The 23,973-nt window shown below is 45.7% G+C and overlaps 1 protein-coding gene across 1 annotated transcript in view; it reads left to right on the top strand.

The window, feature by feature from the left end:
* The window catches only part of FAT1 (FAT atypical cadherin 1), a gene marked incomplete at its 5' end in the record, with an annotated part of 97,528 nt that extends 76,011 nt beyond the window's left edge, over positions 1-21,517 (top strand). Inside the window, 12 exons of the mRNA XM_081083140.1 lie at positions 892-1,029; positions 2,033-2,176; positions 3,348-3,545; positions 3,894-4,695; positions 5,208-5,339; positions 6,737-6,894; positions 7,569-8,031; positions 9,638-9,791; positions 9,964-10,074; positions 11,539-12,176; positions 13,849-13,986; positions 20,040-21,517. Coding sequence (XP_080939266.1) covers positions 892-1,029; positions 2,033-2,176; positions 3,348-3,545; positions 3,894-4,695; positions 5,208-5,339; positions 6,737-6,894; positions 7,569-8,031; positions 9,638-9,791; positions 9,964-10,074; positions 11,539-12,176; positions 13,849-13,986; positions 20,040-20,671 — 3,708 coding nt within the window. The 3' untranslated portion in view covers positions 20,672-21,517. The remainder of the gene's footprint in view (positions 1-891; positions 1,030-2,032; positions 2,177-3,347; positions 3,546-3,893; positions 4,696-5,207; positions 5,340-6,736; positions 6,895-7,568; positions 8,032-9,637; positions 9,792-9,963; positions 10,075-11,538; positions 12,177-13,848; positions 13,987-20,039) is intronic.
* Between the last annotated feature and the right edge of the window lie 2,456 nt (positions 21,518-23,973).

Raw genomic sequence — 23,973 nt, 5'->3', positions numbered from 1 at the left:
CAGAGAGGAAGGGAGAGGGACAGAGAGAGAGAAACGTCAATGATGAGAGATAACCATTGATTGGCTGCCTCCTGCACATCCCCTGCTGGGAACTGAGCCCACAACCCGGGCATGTGCCCTGACCGGGAATCAAACTGTGACCTCCTGGTTCATAGGCCAATGCTCAACCACTGAGCCACACTGGTGGGCACAGTATGTATTTTTTTCCTTACAGTTTTCTTCTCCTGGATCACTGCAAGAGGTTTTTCTGTTTGTTTGTTTGCTTTAGTAAGATTGATCCAGCTTTTCTGTAGTGGCCTTACTTGAATATATTTTGAAGATATGGAAATGTCTTTTGTTAAGCCAATTACTGACTCTATTATAAGTAACTAGAGACCCAATGCACAAAATTCGTGCGGGGGGAGGGGGAGGTGAGACGGTGGTCCCCTAGCCCGGCCTGTGCCCTCTCGCAATCCGGGACCCCTTGGGGGATGTCTGATTGCTGGTTTAGGCCCAACATCCCTCTCTCATTCCAGGACCCCTCGCTCCTAATCGCCCGCCTGCTCACCCCTTACTGCTTGACTCTCCGCTCCTTAGTGCTGCTGCGGAGGTGGGAGAGGCTCCCGCCACCGCTGCTGCGCTCACCCGCTGTGAGCCCGGCTTCTGGCTGAGCGGCTCTCCAGCTGTGGGAGCACACTGACCACCCGGGAGCAGCTCCTGTGTTGAGCGTCTGCCCCCGGGTGGTCAGTGCGCATCATAGCGACTAGTCGTTCTGGTCTTCTGCTGTAATAGTCACTGGGCTTTTATTATGTAGATTGCCTTATAACAGCTAGGTGTTGATACCAGAAATTCGCTGAAAGGTTTCAGTCCCTTTCTTCGCTGTCTCCTAAGCGAGATTGTCCTATTTTCTAGGTGATGGCTGATGATGCAGATGGACCTTTAAACAGCCACATCCACTATTCCATCATAGACGGCAATCAAGGAAATCCATTTACCATCGACCCCACCCGAGGAGAAGTGAAAGTGACCAAACTTCTAGACCGGGAAACAGTAAGCGAAAACATTTGGCTCCCGTTGTTCACTGATGACAAAATCAGTACCTAGACGTGCCTCCTAGTCAGACCCACCAGCGGGATGGGAAGTGCCCAAAGGGTAGAGCCAGCCTCCTCCTTCCCAACTGACAAGCACAATAGAAGTACTTGAAAACAACAGTATGAAAATACAGTGAGAGTATGAGAGCTGTGCTTCCTACTTGAAGTTGAGATGACTTGAGGGTATAGTCAGGAGGAAATTAGTGTTGGCTCCAGTGTTTTGAGGCACTTCATGGAGCCAGAAGCTGGGTTTTAAGCAACAGCAAACATTCGAGAAACCACAGGTGCTGAGAGAAGGGCTGCAGAACACACTCGGGATGTGGACAGCGTTCCCGCGCCTCCCACCACTCGTCCGGGAAAGGCGAGCTGAGCAGGGAGCGGCCCTGGAAAGGAAGCCGCCTTACTGGACTCGGTTTTTTATAGGACGTCATGACGGGAAGATCTCTGGGGTTGTAGGCAGTCCAAGGGTAAAACTGATGGGAGGGGGATGTGGAATGTCCTGAGGAGTTGAAATCGGCAAGCGCTCGGGTAGGACATGCGCCTCACGTCTGTCTGCCTCTGGCTGAGAGTAGCGCTGGGAAAGGTTGCCTTTCTTCTCGTGACAGCTGTGGAGATCCATTAGCATTTTATTCTCATCGTTTGAATTACGTTTCTGTATTAATTTTTGTTAATAGGTCCGTAAGTTTTTCACGTTTGAACACTTGAAGAGAATGAGTAGGTATTCAGGGGGCATCAGAGAATCCAGTCACCATTGGTGTCGTTTTCTGTTGAGCCATTTGGCAGCTCCGTTATTGGCAGTGAACTTGCTGTAGGTTGGGGAATTGCCACTTGCAGGACATAGCAAATGGTGACGGGCGTTCAGATCTGCCCTTCCCGGTTGTCGGGAGTACATTTCTGATCGAATCCCGTCCTTTGGCCTTGTGAAAACGGACACGCCGTCTCTGTGTCTTGTCCCCGAAAAGATTTCAGGATACACGCTCACAGTCCAGGCGTCCGATAACGGCAGTCCCCCCAGGGTCAACACGACCACCGTGAACATCGACGTGTCCGACGTCAACGACAACGCGCCGGTCTTCGCCCAGGGGAATTACAGCGTGATTATCCAGGTACCTCGGGCGCTGGGGGCTCATGGCACACGGCCCTTTGGAGATGAGCTCTTCACTGGCCTCAGCTATTCCTCTGAAATGCCTTTCTTCCCCAAAGACTGCACCTCAGAAACAGGAGATGGGTCAAAGGAGAGGGTCTTCTTCGAGACTGACAGATGAGCGTTTTCATGACGAAGCCAAGCTTTTCTCTCCTTTTGTGCTTTGGTGTCCAAGATATTCTCACTAGCCTGATTCTTTTTTTTCTTTTTTTTTTTAATTTAAATTCTTTATTATTTAAAATATTGCATATGTCTACTTTCCCCCGCCATTGACATCTCCCCTGCCGTTGTCACCTCCCCCCGCCCCCCACCCAGCACATGCCCTCACCCCCTACTGTCTATGTCCATGGATTATGCTTATGTGCATGCATACAAGTCCTTTGGTTGATCTCTTACGCTCCCCCCGCCTTCCCTCTAGGCTTGGATGATCTGTTCGATGCTTCTATGTCTCTGGCTCTATTTTTGTTCAGCAGTTTGTTGTTCATTATATCAGCCTGATTCTTAATCTTAAGTTCTGCTGTCCCTCTTTTCCTCCCTCCCCTTCTTGACCTTCCTCACCCCACCCCCACCCCCACCCCCACCCCCACGCCTCCTCCAAACACCCCTCTTTCCATTCCCCTCCTCTTCCACTTCACTTTATCCCTCCCCGACTCCACAATGCCCCCGTCCACTCCCATCTCCCTCGTTAGCCCCCTTTCCCTTCCTCCTTATCACAGCCCCCCCCCCCCCTTCTTCTCTCTCTTCCTGTCAAATGGAGCAGCGGTAAGATTTTGCTTTCCATATATTTCATAGTATAGGAAACTTGCCCATGTCTCTTGCTCTAAGGATTTGGTTTTGTTGCCCTAGCCGGTTTGGCTCAGTGGATCGAGCGTCCAGCCTGCGGACCGAAAGGTCACGGGTTCGATTCCAGTCAAGGGCACGTGCCTCGGTTGCCTGGGCCCTGGTCGGGACTCAAGCAGGAGGCAACCAGCCGATGTGATTCTTTCCCATCGATGTTTCTCTGTCTTTCCCTCTTCCACTCTCCCTAAAAATCAGTGGAAAAATGTCCTCGGTCGAGGATTAACAAACAAACAGAAACAGATTTTGGTTTTGTTGAAAGTTGTGGGTTTATTTTGATTTTGTTTTCTGTGCAGGAAAATAAGCCTGTGGGCTTCAGTGTGCTGCAGCTGGTGGTGACCGACAAGGATTCTTCTCACAACGGCCCCCCCTTCTTCTTCGCCATCGAGAGCGGAAACGATGACGGCGCATTTGAGGTGACCCAGCAAGGCGTCCTCCTGACCGCAGCCGCCATCGAGAGGAAAGTGCGAGATCACTACTCACTGCGTGTGAAGGTACTGACGTCTTCCTGCAGGATTCTCCTGTGGGCTCCTGGAGAAGAGCTGCTTCTGTCGTTACCTTCTTGTATGTAAACAGCTCACGTTTCATGAGAAGACAACAAAATGTATAGAATTGTGGTCTTCGTGTTCCGCCCTGCCTTCATTTTTATTCCATGCATTTCTGGGGCCCATTGCTTCATTTGGTTACTTTATCATAGACATTGATAAGCGTCTAATGGGGAGAAAAAAAGAACCTAATAATTGGTCATTTTTAAGAACTTAAGCAATGTAAGTACATTTTTATTACGAAGTTGTGAACAGTGATCTGGACAGTGGTGATTTCTTGTTTTCCTCCTCTCCCAGGTGGCCGATAATGGAAAGCCTCAGTTGTGGTCCCTGACCCACGTGGACATCATGGTCATCGAGGAGAGCATCTACCCGCCTGCGATCTTGCCCCTGGAGATTTTCATCACCGCAGTCGGCGAGGAATACGCGGGCGGCGTCATCGGGAAGATTCACGCCACAGACCAGGACGTGTACGACACTTTGACCTACAGCCTCGATCCCCAGATGGACGGCCTGTTCTCCGTTTCCAGCGCGGGGGGCAAGCTGATCGCGCACAAGAAGCTGGACCTGGGGCAGTACCTGCTCAACGTCAGCGTGACCGACGGAAGGTTCACGACGGTGGCCGACATCACGGTGCACGTCCGCCCCGTGACGCAGGAGATGCTGAACCACACCATCGCCATCCGCTTCGCCAACCTCACGCCGGAGGAGTTCGTGGGGGACTACTGGCGCAACGTCCAGCGGGCGCTGAGGAACGTCCTGGGTGTGAGGAGGGGCGACATACAGATCGTGAGCCTGCAGCCCTCGGAGCCCCAGCCCCACCTGGACGTCTTACTTTTCATAGAGAAGCCGGCTGGGGCCCAGGTGTCGTCTAGGCAGCTCCTGCACAAGATCAACGCCTCCGTGGCTGACATCGAGGACCTCGTTGGCGTCAGGATCCTGGACGTGTTCCAGAGGCGCTGTGCGGGCCTGGACTGCCCACGGAGGTTCTGTGACGAGAAGGTGTCTGTGGACGAAAATGTGATGTCCACACACAGCACGGCCAGGCTGAGCTTCGTGACGCCCCGCCACCGCAGGACGGCTGTGTGTCTCTGCAAAGGTAACACCCGTGCGTGTGTGCAGATCGGGGGTACGTGCTCTGGCCAGCGTGGCTTCGTAGTTAGAGCGTCGGCCCATGCACCGAAGGGTCTCGGATTCAATTCCTGGTCAAGGGCACGTACCTGGGTTAGGGTTCAATCCTGACCCCATTCAGGGTGCATGTAGGAGGCAAACAATTGATGTGTCTCTCTCACATCAGTGTTTCTCTCTCCTCTCTCTCTCCTCTCTCTTCTCTCTCTCTCTCTCTCTCTCTCTCTCTCTCTCTCTCTCTCTCCTCTCTCTCTCTCTCTCTCTCTCTCTCTCTCTCCCTTCCTCCCCCTTCCCCCATGCTTCCTTCCCTCCCTTCCACTCTAAAAATCAATGGAAAAAATGTCCTCCGGGGAGGTTAACAAAAAGAAGAAACTAGGGGGTACACATGATTTCACATACACTCTTTGAAGGCTGCACATTAAAGATCATTTTCTTGAAATTCCTCTTCATTAGCTCTCCCTCCTCCCCTCTTTTTTTTTAAAGAGGGAAGATGCCCGCTCATCCATCATGGGTGTGAAGACAGTCCGTGCCCCGAGGGATCGGAATGTATCGCTGACCCCAGGGAGGAGACATACACCTGTGTCTGTCCAGGTGGCAAGTTTGGGCAGTGCCCAGGTGAGAGTCCAGTGATTAGGCGTGCTTTTATTTTAAAAAGCCACTTTCCGTGTTTCTAATCATTTTCTTCTTTAATGGGGTGAGAAGTATTGTAAATTATGTTTATCATAACATGCCTGACAGAGATGCTACCTTCTTGTTACATGGCAACTCACCTGAGTGAATAGTGTGGCGTGTTTCCTTCTTTATTATCAGCGCTCGTGTGAACAGACAGTCCCACGTGGACAGATTCATTGTCCTTTCTCTCTCACATCCTCTCTTTTTAAAAAAAAGAAATTAAAAAGTACCTTACACAGTCCTCTACCGCTTGCTGTTTCCTGCTTAGCAGCAAGTCATGGGCATCTTTGCAAGTTGCTGTGTGTAAACCTGATGCTTTTTAATAGCTGTCAAGTGTCTCCTGTTGTTCATTCAAACAGTTTCCTTATGTGCAGAGATTTAGGTTGTTAAAATGTTTTCTTCTGCTAAAAAAGGAATCCTTCGTGTGCATCCTTACCCATTGGTGCTTCCATTTCTAAAACTAGGACTATGGTCAAAGACTAAACTACATTTAACATTGTTAAATGTACCATTATGTTAGTTTCGTAAAAAGTTGTACCACTTTCTAGTTCTCCTAGTCCTGTGTGAAGGTCCCATTCCCCATTCTCTTGCCAATATCAAAGGTTTTCAATTGAAAAATCAATACCCCCTTCTAATGGGCGTGAAATGATTACCTAATTATTTCACTTTGCATTTGCCTGGCTTCTTGTGAGACTTGTCTTTTCATTTGGTCGTTGCATGTGAGCATTTTTCCTTCTGTGACTGGCCCGTTCGCACTCTTTGCCTGGTTGTCTGGGTTATTTAGTCCGTCTCTTGTATTCACATATGGAGCTGTTTGTGTGTTGCAGTGTTAACATTATCTGCATTCTGCTGTCTGTATATTGATCTTTTTGTTTATTTAACAGTATCTTTTTTACTTTGAAATTGAATTTCTGTTGTGTCAGTTGTACATAATTTTACACAACAATTTCTATCTCTGGCGATGGATAGTATTTTCATCATTTTGGAGAATCGGGATTGTTTTATATCTTCCTTCAAAGGTTTCCCAAACCACCTCGAGGATATGCAAATATTTTCCTAACGCGCCTTGTAGTAATTTTACATAGAACATTTTTATAGTTACTTTTTAAAGTATTTCAGAATTCATTTCTTTTTGATACCATAGTCTCATCTAAAATATATTTTTTGTTTTAGTTACACTATGCCGTTCATTAAGCAACTAGACGTTTCCCATTGAATTCAACTTGATAATGTTCTAATCTTAAATAAAAAACCGGGTCAGTCTCTGGGCGGATGAAATCACACGTTTAAAATATGCCACAGCTTGGTTCTGATTCATTTTTCCTCGCTGTGGTTCACAGGCAGTTCATCTGTAACATTTACCGGAAACAGCTTTGTGAAATACCGGCTGAAGGAAATTGAAAGCAAGTTGGAGATGAAACTGACCATGAGGCTCCGGACGTACTCTTCGCACGCGGTCGTGATGTATGCTCGCGGCACCGACTACAGCATCTTGGAGGTTCGTGTCTGTTCCACAGACTATGGGCGGCTTTAAAAATATTCCACTTGATGTTCACGTGGTCCATTTTTGAAGGAAAAAAAAAGTAAAATGATTGAATTCCTCCTTTAAATAGTTCATTGATACCTCATAGGCTTTCGACTGTGGGCTGAAAAGCTCTTTTTGCTGTGCAGTAGCTTGGAGACTTACTTCTGTGGCTTACAAACATTTTTAGGTACATGTGACCGCTAACATTTAAACTCTAAGTGCTGTTACATCTTATTGTGACGCGAGAGCCTACACAAGCATAAAGTGATCATTATCTTGCCCACCCTTATTATTTTGTTAAGTGTGATTAGCTTTTGTATGCGAAGGAACCGCTGAGCTAAAGCCAGCCCAAAGCTTTTGACTTTTGATATAATTCAGTGCTATTTTGGGTTGTTGTTCAGTTACTAGTTGAGTATTAGTCCCTTCCATGATGCTTTTTGGATGTGCAGTTCACAACTGAACTCTGTATCCCCAAAGGTCTGCTGTTAGGTGTACAAGGAACACACGAGTGTGGGGTCTGTAGTACTTAAACCCAAGGCCTTCCTAAGTTTCTGCCTTCAATTGCCCACATACCCCTCTTCAGATGCTTGATCTCATAATCGGAGATTCTATGAGAGTAACGCGAGCTGTCCCCGTTTCTGCCGTAGATTCATAACGGAAGACTGCAGTACAAGTTTGACTGCGGGAGCGGCCCTGGCATCGTGTCTGTGCAGAGCATCCAGGTCAACGACGGGCTGTGGCACGCGGTGTCCCTGGAGGTGAACGGCAACTACGCTCGCCTGGTCCTGGACCAGGTCCACACCGCGTCGGGCACGGCCCCGGGGACTCTGAAAACCCTGAACCTGGACAACCACGTGTTCTTCGGTGGCCACATCCGTCAGCAAGGCACGAGGCACGGAAGGAGCCCCCAAGTCGGGAATGGTTTCCGGGGTTGCATGGACTCCATTTATTTGAATGGGCAGGAGCTCCCTTTAAATCACAAGCCCAGAAGCTACGCCCACATTGAAGACTGGGTGGACGTGTCCCCTGGGTGCGTACTGACGGCTACGGAAGATTGTTCCAGTAACCCCTGCCAGAACGGAGGTGTTTGCAACCCCTCACCTGCGGGAGGTAGGCTTCGTGATGTCGTCAGCTTTTAAATGTTACATGTGGTTTCGTTTTTCCTCTATTTGTTTTTAAAATATATTTTTTATTTCAGAGAGGAAGGGAGAGGGAGAGAGAGATAGAAACATCAATGATGAGAGAGAATCATTGATCGGCTGCCTCCAGCATGCCCCCTACTGGGGATTGAGCCCGCAACCCAGGCATGTGCCCTTGAGCAGAATTGAACCCAGGACCCTTCAGTCCACAGTCTGACACTCTATCCACTGAGTCAAACCAGCTAGGGTTGTTTTTCCTCTTTATTCCAATGCTATGGTCAGGTCTTACATCAGGGTAGGAATCGCGGCGTGTGTGTTATAAACAGGAGAACAGAGCAGCCAGGCTGACAGGAGCAGTGTCTGCCTGCTGAGCTCCTGCAGTCACGTCTCATTCCGCACCTGGGACCACAGGTAATTCGGAACTCTCCTTCCAAACCCAGACATTGACCCAGCAGGATTTAGAATGGGTATGGCTCAGTTCTCCTTGCGCACCATGCCCCCTTCATCCAATGGCCCCGCACAGGGGAATGCTGCTCCTGCCACTGTAGGTGGGAGGACTGCTTTTCCAGGGACCTGAAGTGCCCCATCCCTGTCTCAAAGCCCTGGCCTAGTGGAGGGTCTGGCTTCTGCATCCTAGGCCCGTTTGTCCGCTTACCGGTAACAGAGCGCGGTTATGAAAAGGACAGTCGCCGTGCTCAATAAATAGAGCTTTGTGTAATGAATAGAGCAGAAATCAAAATAAGCCTTTCATTAAGTGGGATTTCAAAAGACTTGGCTTCCTATTGTTTTCTTTGGAACGAGCCTGCAATCTAGATGCAAAGAGTAGGCCAGGTTATCCCCACAGTAACACTCGGACAGCGTTCCTGTGGTGCTCCCGTCACGTGTCCCAGGAGGCTGTCCTCACTGTCATCAGGGGTGGGACCAAGAGGCATTTTCTTGAAATCACCGCAGCAGCAGGAGGAGGGAACTGGGAGACCGCACAGTGGCTCCTACAGCTCTGAGCCCGAAGGGCCACATTTCTGTGGCCAAGGCCGAGCATTGGAAGTAGCCCCCACAATTCCCAGCTGTCTCAGTCTTCACAAAGTGAGGGGTCTGGCATTTATCTTTGTTCCTTTATCCAAATTCGAAGACCACCTTTCTTAAAATGGTAGTTCATGGTTTTCAAAGTACTTTTTCCCTTACTACTATCTCATCTAATCCATAAAAGCTCGTGAGCTGCAAATAAATTGCGATGTAAATACTAAGTGTTGTCAACCCAGTGGCCACCCAGATACAGGACTACCTTTTCCCTGTTCTGGGTGCTTGGCCGAGTCATCTTACATCTTGATGAACGAAAGCTAATGACGAGTTCTCTCTTTCGTTCTTCGTGTTTTGGTTCTACCAAAACAAGCAGTGGCTTGTGGATCTCCACAGCGTTTTACCTAGAGGGAATGGGAATGGTCCTAGCTTTTACAGGTCTTAGAGAACTAAATCTTCACCTAAACATAAAAGTAAAAAAAAAAAAAGCCCAATGTCCTAAGATTTGTCTTTTGAGTTTTTGAGTGACAGGACGTTTTTGTTCCCTCGTGCTGATGTAGGTTATTACTGCAAATGCAGTGCCTTGTACGTTGGGACCTATTGTGAGGTGAGCGTCAACCCCTGCTCCTCCAACCCCTGCCTTTATGGCGGTACCTGCCTTGTGGACAATGGAGACTTCGTCTGCCAGTGCAGAGGGTTATACGCTGGGAAGAGGTAGGTGTATTCTTCTTTCTTAGCTTTTATAATTAATTCTGGTATCTAAAAACGTTTGAAAGGTGATCGTGTCCGAAAAACGTCTGCATGCCTTTGTTAACGTTTTCTGCCTGCCTTGCGGTATTCATCGGTGGCAGGAGGATTCGATTCACGCCTGCTCCTTGTTCCTCAGGTGCCAGCTTAGTCCATACTGCAAGGACGAGCCCTGCAAAAACGGTGGGACCTGCTTCGACAGCTTGGACGGTGCCGTCTGTCAGTGCGACTCAGGTTTCAAAGGAGAAAGGTAACTGCCTTCTTTCATGACTTTATGTCCAGCTCTCTGTAATGTCACCTGGAGTGGCAGATGCCAATAAACCCTAGTAATTTGGACACTGTTGCTTCAGAATTTGATCATTCTCATATTAGCTCCTGGTGTAAATTATCTCATTGCTCTTAATAAAAAAAACACACACACAAAAAAAAAAACAACAAAAAAAACCGAGCAAATGAATATAATATAATTCTTGGAAAAAACCTACTTCCATACTTTCAAGGTATGTATAAACAAATTATGTGTGGCTTTTTTGCAGAAAGTAAATATGTGTGGAATGAGTGAGATTATTATGTTTTTTAAGCAGCCACCTGTGGTCTGCTGTCTTTGAGGATGGCGATAATGACATTTTCTCATAATATGCTATAACTGCCACTTGGATAGCATCCGGAAACCTTTTCCAGCATCTAGAAACCTTTTCCAGCTCTCTCATTATCTTTCGTAATCCTTACCATAATCCTAAGAGGAGATCATTGTTTTCCAGGGAAAAAAAATGAGGCACTGAGGTGCCTGTTGTAGACCTGGAAGGAGGTAGATTTTGTTTCAGATGCCATTTCTCCTTAGGCTTCTTATCAGTTCAGTTTTAGAAAATGACTCAATGGATGTTCTTCGAAAGTGCCCGTGTAGATGAGCCTTGACCATCAGGCCTTAAGTGTGACCTGCATGTAGGAATTCCCACGGGGGTTTGCTCTCATGGAGGTTGTAGTCTTGAATTTTGCTGCTGGTCACATCGTCTTAGTTCATATGTTAACTTTCCCAATTCTAACCCATTAATACTTAATATCATGGACAAATATGTCTCAGTAGTCAAAATCCTAATGCCAGGTCGGTGTGGGGGTAGTAAGTAGAAGCATTTTATTAAAGGAGGAAGGGTTTGAGAAGCATCAGGGAAATACGCACAGGTGCAAATGTGAACCATCCGTAAGGGTGAGGAGCTGTGGGGTGTTCAACAGGGAAAAACACTTACAAATGGGAAACCGAGTTTTCTAGCTTTTGACGTGTGTGATGGAACTCTCATAATCCCCTATGGGAGGGTTTTTCTTAGAAATTTAATCTAAGCCTATTAGAACGGTTTACACTACAGCCTACCATGTATCAAAATGCACATTATAAATGTCTGGATCAGAATAGAAACAAACAGCCAATGCGTTTGATTTAGTCACCTTTGAGTCCTAGCAACATGGCAGTTAAATATTGGCTTGACCTCGTGGCTTTCTCCCCAATGCACCAAGTATAACACAAATGATTAATTACTCCCCGGGAGGTTTCTGGTTGTAGTTATCCTTGCGGGATAGTGTGTTTTTGGTCGTTATCTGTTTGATTTTATTTATGTTATTAAGAAGGGATCCGGTTAGTCTTTGGTCTCTAAGAGTTCTAGGCCTGCCACGGTCTGACTCACAGGTGAAGGTCGCTCCTCATCCTTGGCTCTCTCGGCAGGTGTCAGAGCGACATTGACGAGTGTGCGGGGAGCCCGTGCCGGAACGGGGCGCTCTGCGAGAACACGCACGGCTCCTACCACTGCAACTGCAGCCGCGAGTTCCGCGGGAGGCACTGCGAGGACGCGGCTCCCAACCAGTACGTGTCCACCCCCTGGAACATCGGGCTGGCCGAAGGCATAGGCATCCTCGTCTTCGTCATCGGCATTTTCTTCCTGGTGCTGGTGTTTGTCCTCTGCCGCAAGATGGTCCGCGGCAAGAAGAAGAAGAAGCACCAGCCAGAACCCGAAGACAAACACTTGGGACCGACCACGGCGTTCATGCCGAGGCCGTATTTCGATGCAAAACTAAATAAAAACATTTACTCAGACACACCCCCCCAGGTGCCCGTCCGCCCCATCTCCTACACGCCAAGCATTCCCAGCGACTCCAGGAACAATCTGGACCGGAACTCCTTCGAAGGCTCTGCCATCCCGGAGCACCCCGAATTCAGCACCTTTAACCCCGAGTCTGTGCACGGACACCGGAAGGCAGTGGCTGTCTGCAGCGTCGCCCCAAACCTGCCGCCCCCGCCCCCGTCCAACTCTCCTTCGGACAGCGACTCCATCCAGAAGCCCAGCTGGGACTTCGACTATGACGGTAGGACCGTGAGATTGCCAGTCCCTCCCAGAGCCTCGGTGCTTCCAGCCCAAATGTGGAGTCCTTGTCCGTGCAGACGGGCTCCGGAGACCTTGGAAAGATGGGACCATCTTTTCCGGGTGCCTTGGGGCCTGGCTGAGCATTGTAGCTGTGACCGTATTTTAATTCAGGAATGGAATCTGGTCATGTTCCAGTTAGTCTGGAAAGATGTCATTTCTGTAATTGATATGGGTCCTCAACTATAATTTGGGAGGGTAGGGGTGGGGCTTAAAAAATCGGGAGGGTATTTGGTAGGATTTTTTAAAAACAGGACCAGAAAAAGTGACAATACAGGGTGGGCAAAAGTAGGTATACAGTTCGTAAGGAAAAAGAGTTGCAGGTTATGATTACTACAATAGCTTTATTAACTCAAAAGAGTGTCATTCACAACTGTAAACCTGCTTTTGCTCATCTTTGTATTTATATTCATGGCCTAACATGTATGATGCTTTCATACTAGCTCTATGGCCCTGGCCTGGGTGGCTCAGTTGGTGGGAGTGTCATCCTGTACACCAAGCGTGTCCAACTCAAAGGCTAACACGGGCCAAATAAACAAGGTTTCAGTTTACGTGGGCCGCAAAAAAACCAAAGCTTCAATTTTCATAGAAGCGTAGGTTTATTTTGATAGAGACATACTGAATACAGAATGCTGAAATAAATGAGCCATCGTTAGCATAAAATAATAGAACACTTTAATAACAATTAATAATTTTCTTGAACATTAACTTACCAGACACTGAATAACTGCACAAATTAATAAGCATTACGCAAATTAACCTATTTTTCTTGTTCTCCAAAAGCGAAATATTTACCATTGCACACACCCAACAAGTCAGTCCAAGACTAATGACATGGCAGTCAGCTGCTAAAATATTTGCTGCTGGTATTAGTGGAGAGAAAGGTGTGCCTGCACGTAAGGCGCGTAAGGGAAATGAATGCAACATGATTATAATCATCAGTCATTAGCGAACGTTGTAGTTCGTTATTAATAATTATGTTAAAGGATATTGTAAAAATTTAAGTTATGAAATTTTTATTAAAATGTTTCTTACATGCCATTATATTGGCTGGGCCGCAAAAATATTCGTTGTGGGCCGCGAGTTTGACATGCTTGCTCTACACCAAGATTCCCAGCCAGGACACATCCCCAAATTGTGGATTCAGTCCCTGGTTAGGGCATGTATGGGAGGCATCTGATTGATGTTTCTCACATTGATGTTTCTCTCTCTCTCTCTCTCTCTCTCTCTCTCTCTCTCTCTCTCTCCCTCCCCCTCCCTCTCTCCTCACCCCTTCCTCTCTCAAATCAATAAAAACGTATCTCTAGGTGAGGATTAAAAAAATGTAAAAAGTTGTATGTACCATTTTGAAACAAAATTTTAGTTCCCCAGGTTGTCTAATGATATCCAGGGGCAGGTTCATTTCTCTTCTGTGCATCTGCAAGGAGTGCTATAGGGTTTTTTTCTGGGGTTTTCTGTGTTTTTTGTTTGTTTGTTTTTCAAATATTTATCGCAAGTGTTCTTTGAATAAACCTCAGACGGTCTTGGTAATGCTTGCTCTGTGTCAGGCTACAGCCGAGACCAAAACACAGGCCGAGCCCTCATGGAGCCTCCTGTCTGTCGTTTCTTCCTTGTAGCTAAAGTGGTGGATCTTGACCCCTGCCTCTCCAAGAAACCTCTGGAGGAAAAGCCGTCCCTCCCGTACAGTGCCCGGGAGAGCCTGTCTGAAGTGCAGTCGCTCAGCTCCTTCCAGTCGGAGTCCTGTGATGACAACGGTGAGTCAGCAGCCCTGGAGCCCTGGAGCCTCTGCTCGCTTGCTTGTTCCTCGCGCTGATCGCGTGGTGTGATGTGATCAGCGCGATGCACCCAGGGCCCTTGTTAGATCTCAGAGTGTGTCCATGTTTCACCGTGGGCCACTGTTCACGCCCAGTGTATACATGCATGAGCATCTGCTGGGGAAGATATTAAAAATGTTGGTAGCGGATTGGTGTTTGAACTGTGGCAACTTCCCAGCAATAGGGCAGAAAGTAGAATGAATGGAAAGATACTGTTTATCTTGGTGGCCAACCTTATATTGACTTTTTTCCACACCAGAAAATGTTAGAAGTTCTGTGGATTTTTTCAAAGCCCTAAGTGCAACTTTCTTGAGCATCACTCCCTCCCTCCTTCACCCCTCCCCTCTCCCACGCCCCTAAGAGGAGAGGGGCGGTCTGCAGTGTGACCTTCGGTATTACAAGGTTTTATTTGTTTCTTCCTCACCCCCTGCGGCCCCAGCTCCCATGTGGATCAGAGCGTACTGACTGAGAGCACAGTGTAAGAGATTGCTAGTAAGTTTGCTTACCTTTCTAATGAAGACAGTTTGACAGCGGGTTCTGTGATGCCAGTCACGTGTATCTGGTTTCCGTAGGGTAAATGGCATGGATAACCAGCTTCGCCGTAATAACACACATACCAGTAGAGAAAATTGTCAGTATTTCACTAAACACAATAAAGTGAGTTTTTAGTGGAAATTTTCAAATCCCAGAATTAGTAAAGTTTACTGTAATTTTTTTTGGGGGGGGGAGGGCATAAAAATGTAATGTGTTTAAACATTTCAAATATTTTATTGGTGGAAAGAAGTAATCCACTAATAATTATTTGTTACTAAATCTGGAGTAATAGATTGCAAACTAAACTTTTCCAAACTAAAGGTGACCTTAAGTATGATCCATTCTTTTCTGACTTCAAGCATGCTATATATGATATGAAAGTGTACCTGTGTTTATTATTGTAATGCAGTATATGAGCATAGCTTTGTTGATTATGCCAACCACAACAAATTAGAATTATTTTTTCATTACACTTAATTCTAAAATGTTACAGTTGTCAGTTTATGTAATAATTTATATTTTGATCCCTAAATGCTTTTTATAAATACATTTCAGAATTTTCTTTTTTTTTTCTAATTATTTTTCTTAAAACATTCTTTTTAAAAAACTCCTAAATACTTTAAATAAATTATGGTCAAATTAGTTATAAAAATTAATTTTAGATAATGCAGTGTGAGGGGGAAAAAAGAAATATGTCCAGGAGTTTATATTTTAATCTTCATCATCATTATCAATTGTGAAGTTAAGTCTGTATTAAGAGTCTGTACTTAAATTATAGTTTTAGTTTTCTAAGGCTATTGTAACAGATTACCATAAACATAGTGGCTGAAAACAAGATAAATGTATCTTATGGTTCTGAGGTTTGGAAGTCTAACATTAGTCTCCGTAGGCTAAACCAGCGGTCGCCAACCCTTCGTCTGTGAGGTCCGAAAGGTTGGCGACCACCAGCTTAAGGAAACCTTCGGAGCAGTGGTTGCCAACCGGTGGTCCGAGGACCACTGGAGGTCCGAAAGGTTGGCGACCGCTGCACTAAACGGTGTCAGCAGGGCTGTTTTCATTTCTAGTTTCTAGAGGCTGCCTGCCTGGCTTTCTCCCTTCGTCTTCCGTCTCGATGGCCATTCTTCTGTGGTCACTGCCCCCTCCAAGCACAGCTGGGAAAGGCTCTCCCCTCTAAGGACCCTTGTGGTTACATTGGGCTCACCCAGATAATTCAGGAAAATCTCCCCACCTCCAGCTCTTTAACATGATCGAATCAGCAAAGTCTCTCTCGCCGGGGTTGGCAACAGTTAGCGTTCCCAGGGTCAGGGTGCGGACATCTCTGAGAGCATCCTTCTCCCTATGCGTGCTCACTCCCTTATCTTTGCGTAAACACTTTAAAACAATTGGATACACAGATGACAAGGAATTTACACAGGAAACAGCCAGGCAGGCCGTCTGCATTTTTCTGCTGGGAGTACACAGACCAGAGACAAAGCACCCCCCTCCCCTTTTTGGCATTTGTATTGCATATTTTACCTTATTATGTAGCTCTTTAAATTTCTTTTTCCTGGAACAATGTGTGAGTTCATTACATGGACTCAGAAAATTGTCTAAATTGTCTTAGCAAGTATTTTACTCTTTGAATGTGAAGTCTTTTGCCCGGGAGATGTTAAAATAAGGACTTTTATCATGATTAGATCCATAATTGTAATTGTGAAAAAATTGACCGCTAGATTTTTTCCCTAAATTACAATATGACATGGTTATTACTCTATTTCTCTGATTAATAATAACAAATATATAGCTCGATTAGAAAAATCTCTGAGATACAGAACTAACAGGAAGAGTGCAGGAGTCATGCATCACATTAACATTGTGTTAAAGTGTTCGCTTCACATTTTTAAATTTCGAGGTAGAAATTACGTAAAGAAATCCTGTTTAATGCACTGTATTCTCATGAGCTGAAGATTTCCCTAACTTTTCTTCCCTTTGTCCCTTTTTACAAGCTTCCGTAGTGACTGTAATACACCTTGTCAGTACCGCGGCTGGCACGGTGACGAACGAAGGTACAGCCATCATGCGTGTGCTTGCGTTTGTGTTACAGTGACTGTCGCTAGTGTAGTGTGCTTCGGCCTCTCACAGGGTTAGAAATAGCCATTTGTGGTTCTGAGGAGGCTGCGGACTTTTATTTTGTGCAGGTGTACATATTCACAATCCAGATCCGTGGCAGAAATATGTTTATGTTGTGCGTTTCCATTTCCTTTTGTCACTAATAATGAACTTCCACAACATCAGAAGTAACTCAGGGGATCCTGACAACGTTGCCTTTATATGGCAAGAAGTTTAGAAATAATTCTATCTAAATAGATTTTTAATATAAAAAAGTTATATTCATATGAATAAAAATAACACACCGCGTCTACAGTTTCCTATAGCTGGCTCTTCACTTTCGGATTTTCCCCGTATATGAGCCAGGGAAATGGTTGAACATGGCAGAAGGTCGATTTTCATATATTTGTCGAAAATTTTCATAAGAAAGGGCACTGACCACCTCCCTGAAAATTATTGTAAGTTAAATTAGCCCTTTCTTAGTGTACTGAAGATTGAGTAATCATGCAAATTGCACTCTAGTTTTTAGTTTTTAGATGATAAATTGGATCGCCTGGAGGGCTTGTTAAAAGCCAGCTGAGTGGCTGGGTCCCAGCACCAAAGTTTCTGATTGAATGGGTCTAGGTTGGCCCTGAGAATTTGCGTTTCTAACAAGTTCCCCGTTAATTCTGATGTTACTGGTCTGGGGGTCATACTTTGAGAACCAGGGGCATAGACCACCCGGAGCACACAAAGCTTAGAGACCTGAACTGCTGGGACACGTATGATGTCAGGATTGAGGGAGAGGAAGGATGGTGGTGTGCCGCATTTGATGCGGGGGGCAGGGGGGGGGGGTTGGGGGGGGTGGGGTGGTGAGGCGAGAGGTCTCAGTGTTGCCCGTCCCAGTTACTGATGAGGCGGATGCTTATTTTCCTGAGAAGTACCGTGCTTTCGTTTGGCGAACCAGCAAGTAATCTGTATTTTGCCCTAGTGAATTTTAGTTTTAACATGATAGGATTCTAATGTTTTTAATATCAATAGCGTTAAAAGAAACAGAATGGAAACAGTTATTTCACTGCAACCTCCTTTGTAAAATAATTTGAAGGGGGGCATATTGATTTTAAAATTGAAAACTAGCTTACATTTTAAGAATTATCGAGTGCCCATTTATTAACAAAGGCTGTCAATCCTCTTTTTAAAATGCAATGATTGCATTTTTACTAGACTTTTGAAAATATTCTATAGATGCATGTTAACTAAATGGTGGCTTATTCATTTTTTAGAGCCACCAGTTTTCTTCAGTTCTTGATTTAAATGCCTGGAAGAGAACCGTCAATCAAATCTTATTTGTTCCAAATTACTTTATTACATGGGTTTTTAAGAACATTGTGGAAGGCATAGAAAGCATTTAGAAAATCACTAAGGTAACCACACTTCTCCCATGATTACAACTTTCGCAATAACAAGACTCAAGATGATAGCTGCCAGTGAGAGCTTGACCTGCCTTATCTTACTTAATCCTCGTAATAACTCTAAGGGATTTCCACCCCCGTTTCAAAGACGAGAGCCTGGAGCTTAGCCGGGCCAGCACCTGCCCTGGGCCTGGGATTTGCATCTGCCTTCTCTCGCTCCTGCTGGGGTTCTGGGTATAAATGAGTGTGCAAAGCGTGAGCGTAATTACAATGTGGGTGCGGTGAGCAGTAAAGTGTAGCTAATGGTCCTCCAGGGAAAAGTGAACAATGTAAATATCAAATCATACTCGAAGGGGAGGTGGGGTGGAGAGATTTACTTTTAATTACTTATAAGTATCTAAGTTCCTTCTTGAATATCTCTGACTTCATGAACATTTGAAGGCTATACTGTTTTTATTAAGTATGTCTTATGTAGCTATAGATGTATTGGGGTTATCACCTAAGTAACCTGATGCTACCTGGTATTAGACAAAGCGATTTCATCATGTTTCTCAGTACCATGAAGCTGTAATTTCAGTTTTTAAATCAATTGACATTTTATTACAGACTATATACTTTATTTTAACGTTTCCTAACAAAATCGTGTGCTTTCAGGTTTAGATTGCTGAAACAAGGAAAAGAAAGTAAAATAATGTTTGAGCTTTCCGGCAGAGTCGCCAGGTCATCATCCTCGGTCATCGTTTTTTGCTCCATTCTCATGTCCCGTTATGTTCGTGCTACATAAATGTCTCAGCCATTTGGAATTTTCGTAGCGAATGGCTGACAGGCAGGGTCCATGGCTGACCGGGCGTTACGAACAGTTTGCGTTGTATCATGTACTTGTCTTGATTGCCTTTTCAGCCGTCTTTCGGTTTTAATTATGAATGTTTTCTTTTCTCTCTACTCTGCCACCAAAAGAGTCTTTGGCTGCTCCTGACCTGGGCAAATCAAGAGGTGACTTATGCATGCCAGTTGTTGATTGATATGCACTAAAAATTGGCAAAGATCGGGCCCCAGTGCTGACTTGCTTCCCTCGTTCGCTCGGTGGATGCGCAGTAACCAAGTCCCTCCTTATTTGCGCCCTGCATTCTAAACGCCCTCCGCTCGCCTTTCCCTCTCTGCCATAGGATTTCACAATCCTAAGGGAGAAAAAAAACTATCCGCACATTGGGAGGGTTTTAAAAAAAAAACTATTATACTTTTATATTCTCTAAAGTGATCTGTAGACTTTTAACAAATAACAAATTGATGTGGTCTATCAAAAATGTATTATGTTTCAGCGTTTGCATTGTGCTTGATTTGGAAGCATGCTTTGATACACACCTGTATTAATATACTTCATTGTGTTTTTTAGGGCTAATGAAAAATAGTATAACTTTTTATATTAAACTTACTACATTATCATTATTATATAGGAAATTTTTAAGATGTTAGCATGTTAAAGATTACTTTTACTATTTTAAAGAGTTGCATTAAAGAGTATTTTTCAATGACAAGTAGTTAGTGCAGATCAGGTGACATTTGATACTTGACATGGAGACCTCTTTGAAAGGACAGAACTTCCTCCCTGTGTCCTGAGCTGAGCGAACCCCCCTCTTCACATGGAGCAGACGGGCAGCTGAAGGACGGGGGTCCTTGGGGGAAGGTGCATGTCTTAGATGCTAGCACACGGCTTCTGTGCAAACTCTGTTTCCTGGAGTGGAAGGCACTTGCCTAAAATGAAGCCCACATTTTAGGAAGTGAGCCCGGTTCTGAGAGGCTCTCAGAACTGGGCTGGGGTTGGGGGATGTCTTCAGAGCAAAGCCGGGGTCTCCAGAGGAGGCGCCTGCCTGCGCGTGTGTGAGGCGTGGCGCCTCTGCTGCGGGGCGCGCTGAGCACTTCCCCCGCGGCCTGGGCTCGGGAGAAAGCACGCTGACCCCTGCCGTTTTGTCTCCCGCCCAGGCTACCACTGGGACACATCGGACTGGATGCCCCCCGTCCCGCTGCCGGACATCCAGGAATTCCCCAATTACGAGGTGATCGACGAGCAGACGCCCCTGTACGCGGCAGATCCCAATTCCATCGACACAGACTATTACCCCGGAGGCTACGACATCGAGAGCGATTTCCCGCCCCCGCCCGAGGACTTCCCCGCGCCCGACGAGCTGCCCCCGCTGCCGCCCGAGTTCGGCGACCAGTTCGAGTCCATACACCCTCCTCGGGACATGCCCGTCACGGGCAGCGCGGGCGCTTCCTCCCGAAACCGGCAGCGGTTCCACTTGAACCAGTACCTGCCCCATTTCTACCCCGTCGACCTGTCGGAACCTCAGAAAGCCGGCGCTGGCGAGAGCCTCCCGTGCCGGGAGCCCTACGCCCGGTACCCGCCCGGGTACCCCCGGAACTGCGACGCGCCCCCCGCCGAGCACGTGCCCCTGGCCGCGTACGCCTCCACGGCCTCCTGCTCCGACGTGTCCGCGTGCTGCGAAGTGGAGTCCGAGGTCCTGATGAGTGACTATGAGAGCGGCGACGACGGCCCCTTCGAGGAGGTGACGATCCCGCCGCTCGACGCGCAGCAGCAGCACACGCAGGTCTGACACCCCGACTCCCCCCGAAGTGCCTGGACTTGAGGGAACCTCGAGGTTCCATGAACGGCCCGCAGTGTGCCCTGCAGCGGCGGGTGCGCGCTGGCTGCGGGGGGCTGCGGGGGGCGCGGCTGCACCGCACCGCCTCCCTGGGTTAGCCATTTCCAGTGTCCTCACCTACTGTACCGCGCGCAGGGGGCGTCGGCTGTGCCACGTCCCAGCAGTTGCTTTGTCTTTGCGTTTTGTCTGTGTTAACGGTAATGAAACGGAAACCAGTCCTGCCATCTTGTTAGCATGATTCATGTATTTATATAGATTTGATTATTTTAAATTTCCTGTCTCCCCTACTCCCCCCCCCTTTTTTTTGTAAATGTTATGTACAGATTTAATTTTTCATAGTTTTAACTCGATTTTTTTTTTTTTCCCCAAGACATTTTGTGGGGTTGGTTTGTGTTGTTTTTACCCGATTTGGGTGGTGTTAGTGTCATTGCCTAGCACCCTGATCGTTTCCTATAACCAGGGTTTCACGCTATGTCCTTCTTCACGGAAGTTTGACATTTCATTCGTACATTTCAGTGTAGTCATGCATTTCTAGGTGTACATAGGATGAGGAAAAGGTCTGATCCATGCCATGTCTTAAATGGGTTGCTGTATTTTAGAATTATCAAACATTTTTCATTATTGGAAAGTGTAAGGGGACCTTCTGCATACCTGTTTAGAACCAAAACCATCATGACACAGTTTTTATAGTGTCTGTATATTTGTGATGCAACGGTCTTGTAAAGGTTTTTACTGAAAACTACCATTAGCCAGTCTTTCTTACTGACAATAAATTATTAATAAAATATTTTAGCTTTACTGCCTGTTTTTCTTTCACATTTATACTCCTGGTCAGGATTTAGTTAATGTGTTGAGAAGGATGGATGGATGGGTGGATGAATGGAAGAATGGATGTAGGAATAGCTTTGTGTGGCTTAAAAGTGAAGTCTCTTTCCAGTTGCCAAAACCAGGCGATATTTACAGATGTGACCACTAGGTGGCAGTATATGGCTACGTGATACTGCTCAGAATTCTGGGTATAAAGGTAAACAGCACTCTTAAAAATATTTTCTAGCTAAAACCTTAAGAAAGTTTTCCTTTACATCTTTTTATCTTATTACTATTTATTGGCCATTATTTAAATGCTTTTATGGTTTTCGCCTATGACTTATATAAAAAGCAAAGTCTTTTTATATAAGCATTTTATCTTTCTGTGGTCCAAGAACTCATTCTACTTTTCTGTGATTTATTGTGAAATCCAGAAGCTATTTTCCGTGAGTATTTATACCGACAGATCCATCCATCCATCTGGCAAATATTTTTTCGGTGCCTATTACGTGCCAACCACTGTGATATGAATTAGAAAGAAACAAGTACTCTGAGAACTTTGGAAAGATATTTTTTCCCTTTTTGTAAATGTTTGCTTTATTTGATCAAATGATATATATTTTATCAAATTGCATACATAAACTATATATATGTAGTTTAAACATCAAAGAGAGATAGATATGCCTAACAAAAAAACCCCAGCAAATTTATGCACTCTAATAACAGCTCTTTAAGCTGTTTTCTCATTTTTTTCTTTTCACATTTTTAAGTGTATATATTGTTTATTTCTTGAGTCACCGATTTTAGGAATTGTCTGTTGACTTAGCATGATGTTAGAAAAAACTAGGAAAACCTACATTACTCTTGTTATTAGTTATAGCATAATTTTTGGATTCATTCTTATATAGTGTTTTCAATGTTTTGGTGATGTAAATATTCCTGCTGAGCTAAGTAGTATATGATGTTTATTTCCATTTTCTTAGCAATTTTTTCTTGAACAGTTGCTTTAATCTTTCTCCTACTTATGTTGTAAAAATGTGGGACCATTTCATTCATTTATTCAAATACTATTTTTAGGTCACCTACCATGTACTATTTATTCTACATGAGCAGACAGAAATTCCCTACCTTGGATTTTGCATGGCTGGGGTGGGTAGCAGAAGGAGATGGCCTCTATGTAAAATTTGTAGCAGTGTATGGAGTGATGACTACTAAAGAGAAAAACCGGTACTTGGGAAGGAATGTGTGTGATGGGCGTGGGGGCGGGGTTGGGAGATTAAAATTTTGAGAAGGCGAAAGGCCTCAATGGCAAGCTGGCATTTGGATAAAATCCTTAAGTTGATAAGGGAGAATGCCATGTGACTCTGGGAAATGAGCATCCCTAGCAGAGAAATGGTATAAAGGCCCCGAGGTTGGGAAGTAGGAGAAAAGAGGGGAGACAAGTGTGGCCTCGCATGGATTTGTAAAATGCCTCTAAATACCTGGTTAAGCTATTAGAAACCCTCTGCTGATATCTATAGATGTCTTTGAAGAGACTCCATTTTTCCAGGGGAGGGACCTTCCTTTTCCGGTTTGGGAAATGTTGCCTTATTTTCAAGTTGGACGGGTCAGAACACTCAGTCCCCCAGCTCTCAGTTCCGTGACTTTTGTGCTCCCTCCTCTTTCCCAGACCGTAGGTCTGCTCAAGTCCGAGCTGAGAATCTGGGGTCGAACTTGTGTCCTGAAGCAGGCAGATGCCTGGCGCTCACCCCAATGGTCCCCCTTTCCAGTGTCTCCCCTGCAGGCTCCCCGGTCTGCCTCCTCCTCTGCAGATGCTACGGTGTGGAGCGCAGAGCGATCTGTTGTTAGAGTGAACAGCAATCTCCTCCTTGCTTAGAAAATGACGCTGTGGAACCTTTCCCCCTTTCCCTGTTCTGGATTTTCAAGAGGAGAAATTGGGCAGAAATATGATACCCCTTTTAATGCAAGTTCTAGAGCAGTGGTTCTCAACCTTCCTAATGCCGCGACCCTTTAATACAGTCCCTCATGTTGTGGTGACCCCCAACCATAAAATTATTTTCGTTGCTACTTCATAACTGTAATTTTGCTACTGTTATGAATCGCAATGCAAATATCTGATATGCAGGATGTATTTTCATTGTTACAACTTGAACATAATTAAAGCATAGTGATTAATCACAAAAACAATATGTAATTATATATGTGTTTTCCGATGGTCTTAGGCGACCCCTGTGAAAGGGTCATTCGACCCCAAAGGGGTCGCGACCCACAGGTTGAGAACCGCTGCTCTAGAGGAAGCTGTAGGAAATCGGTGCTTTGGGTGGCCAGCATGACCTGCCATAGAGGTGTTGCCTACGGTTACTCACTGGTAATTGAAACAGATCAGTGGCCGGGTGATCAGCAGGGATTGGGAGAGGCTTTGCATACGTGAGTTCTTTTCCTTGTAA

Source organism: Myotis nattereri (genome assembly GCF_964212035.1).
Source record: "Myotis nattereri genome assembly, chromosome: 2".
In the NCBI taxonomy this organism is placed as follows: domain Eukaryota; kingdom Metazoa; phylum Chordata; class Mammalia; order Chiroptera; family Vespertilionidae; genus Myotis; species Myotis nattereri.
The sequence above is the reverse complement of the archived record's forward strand: the minus strand, read 5'-3'. Positions and strand labels throughout refer to the sequence as shown.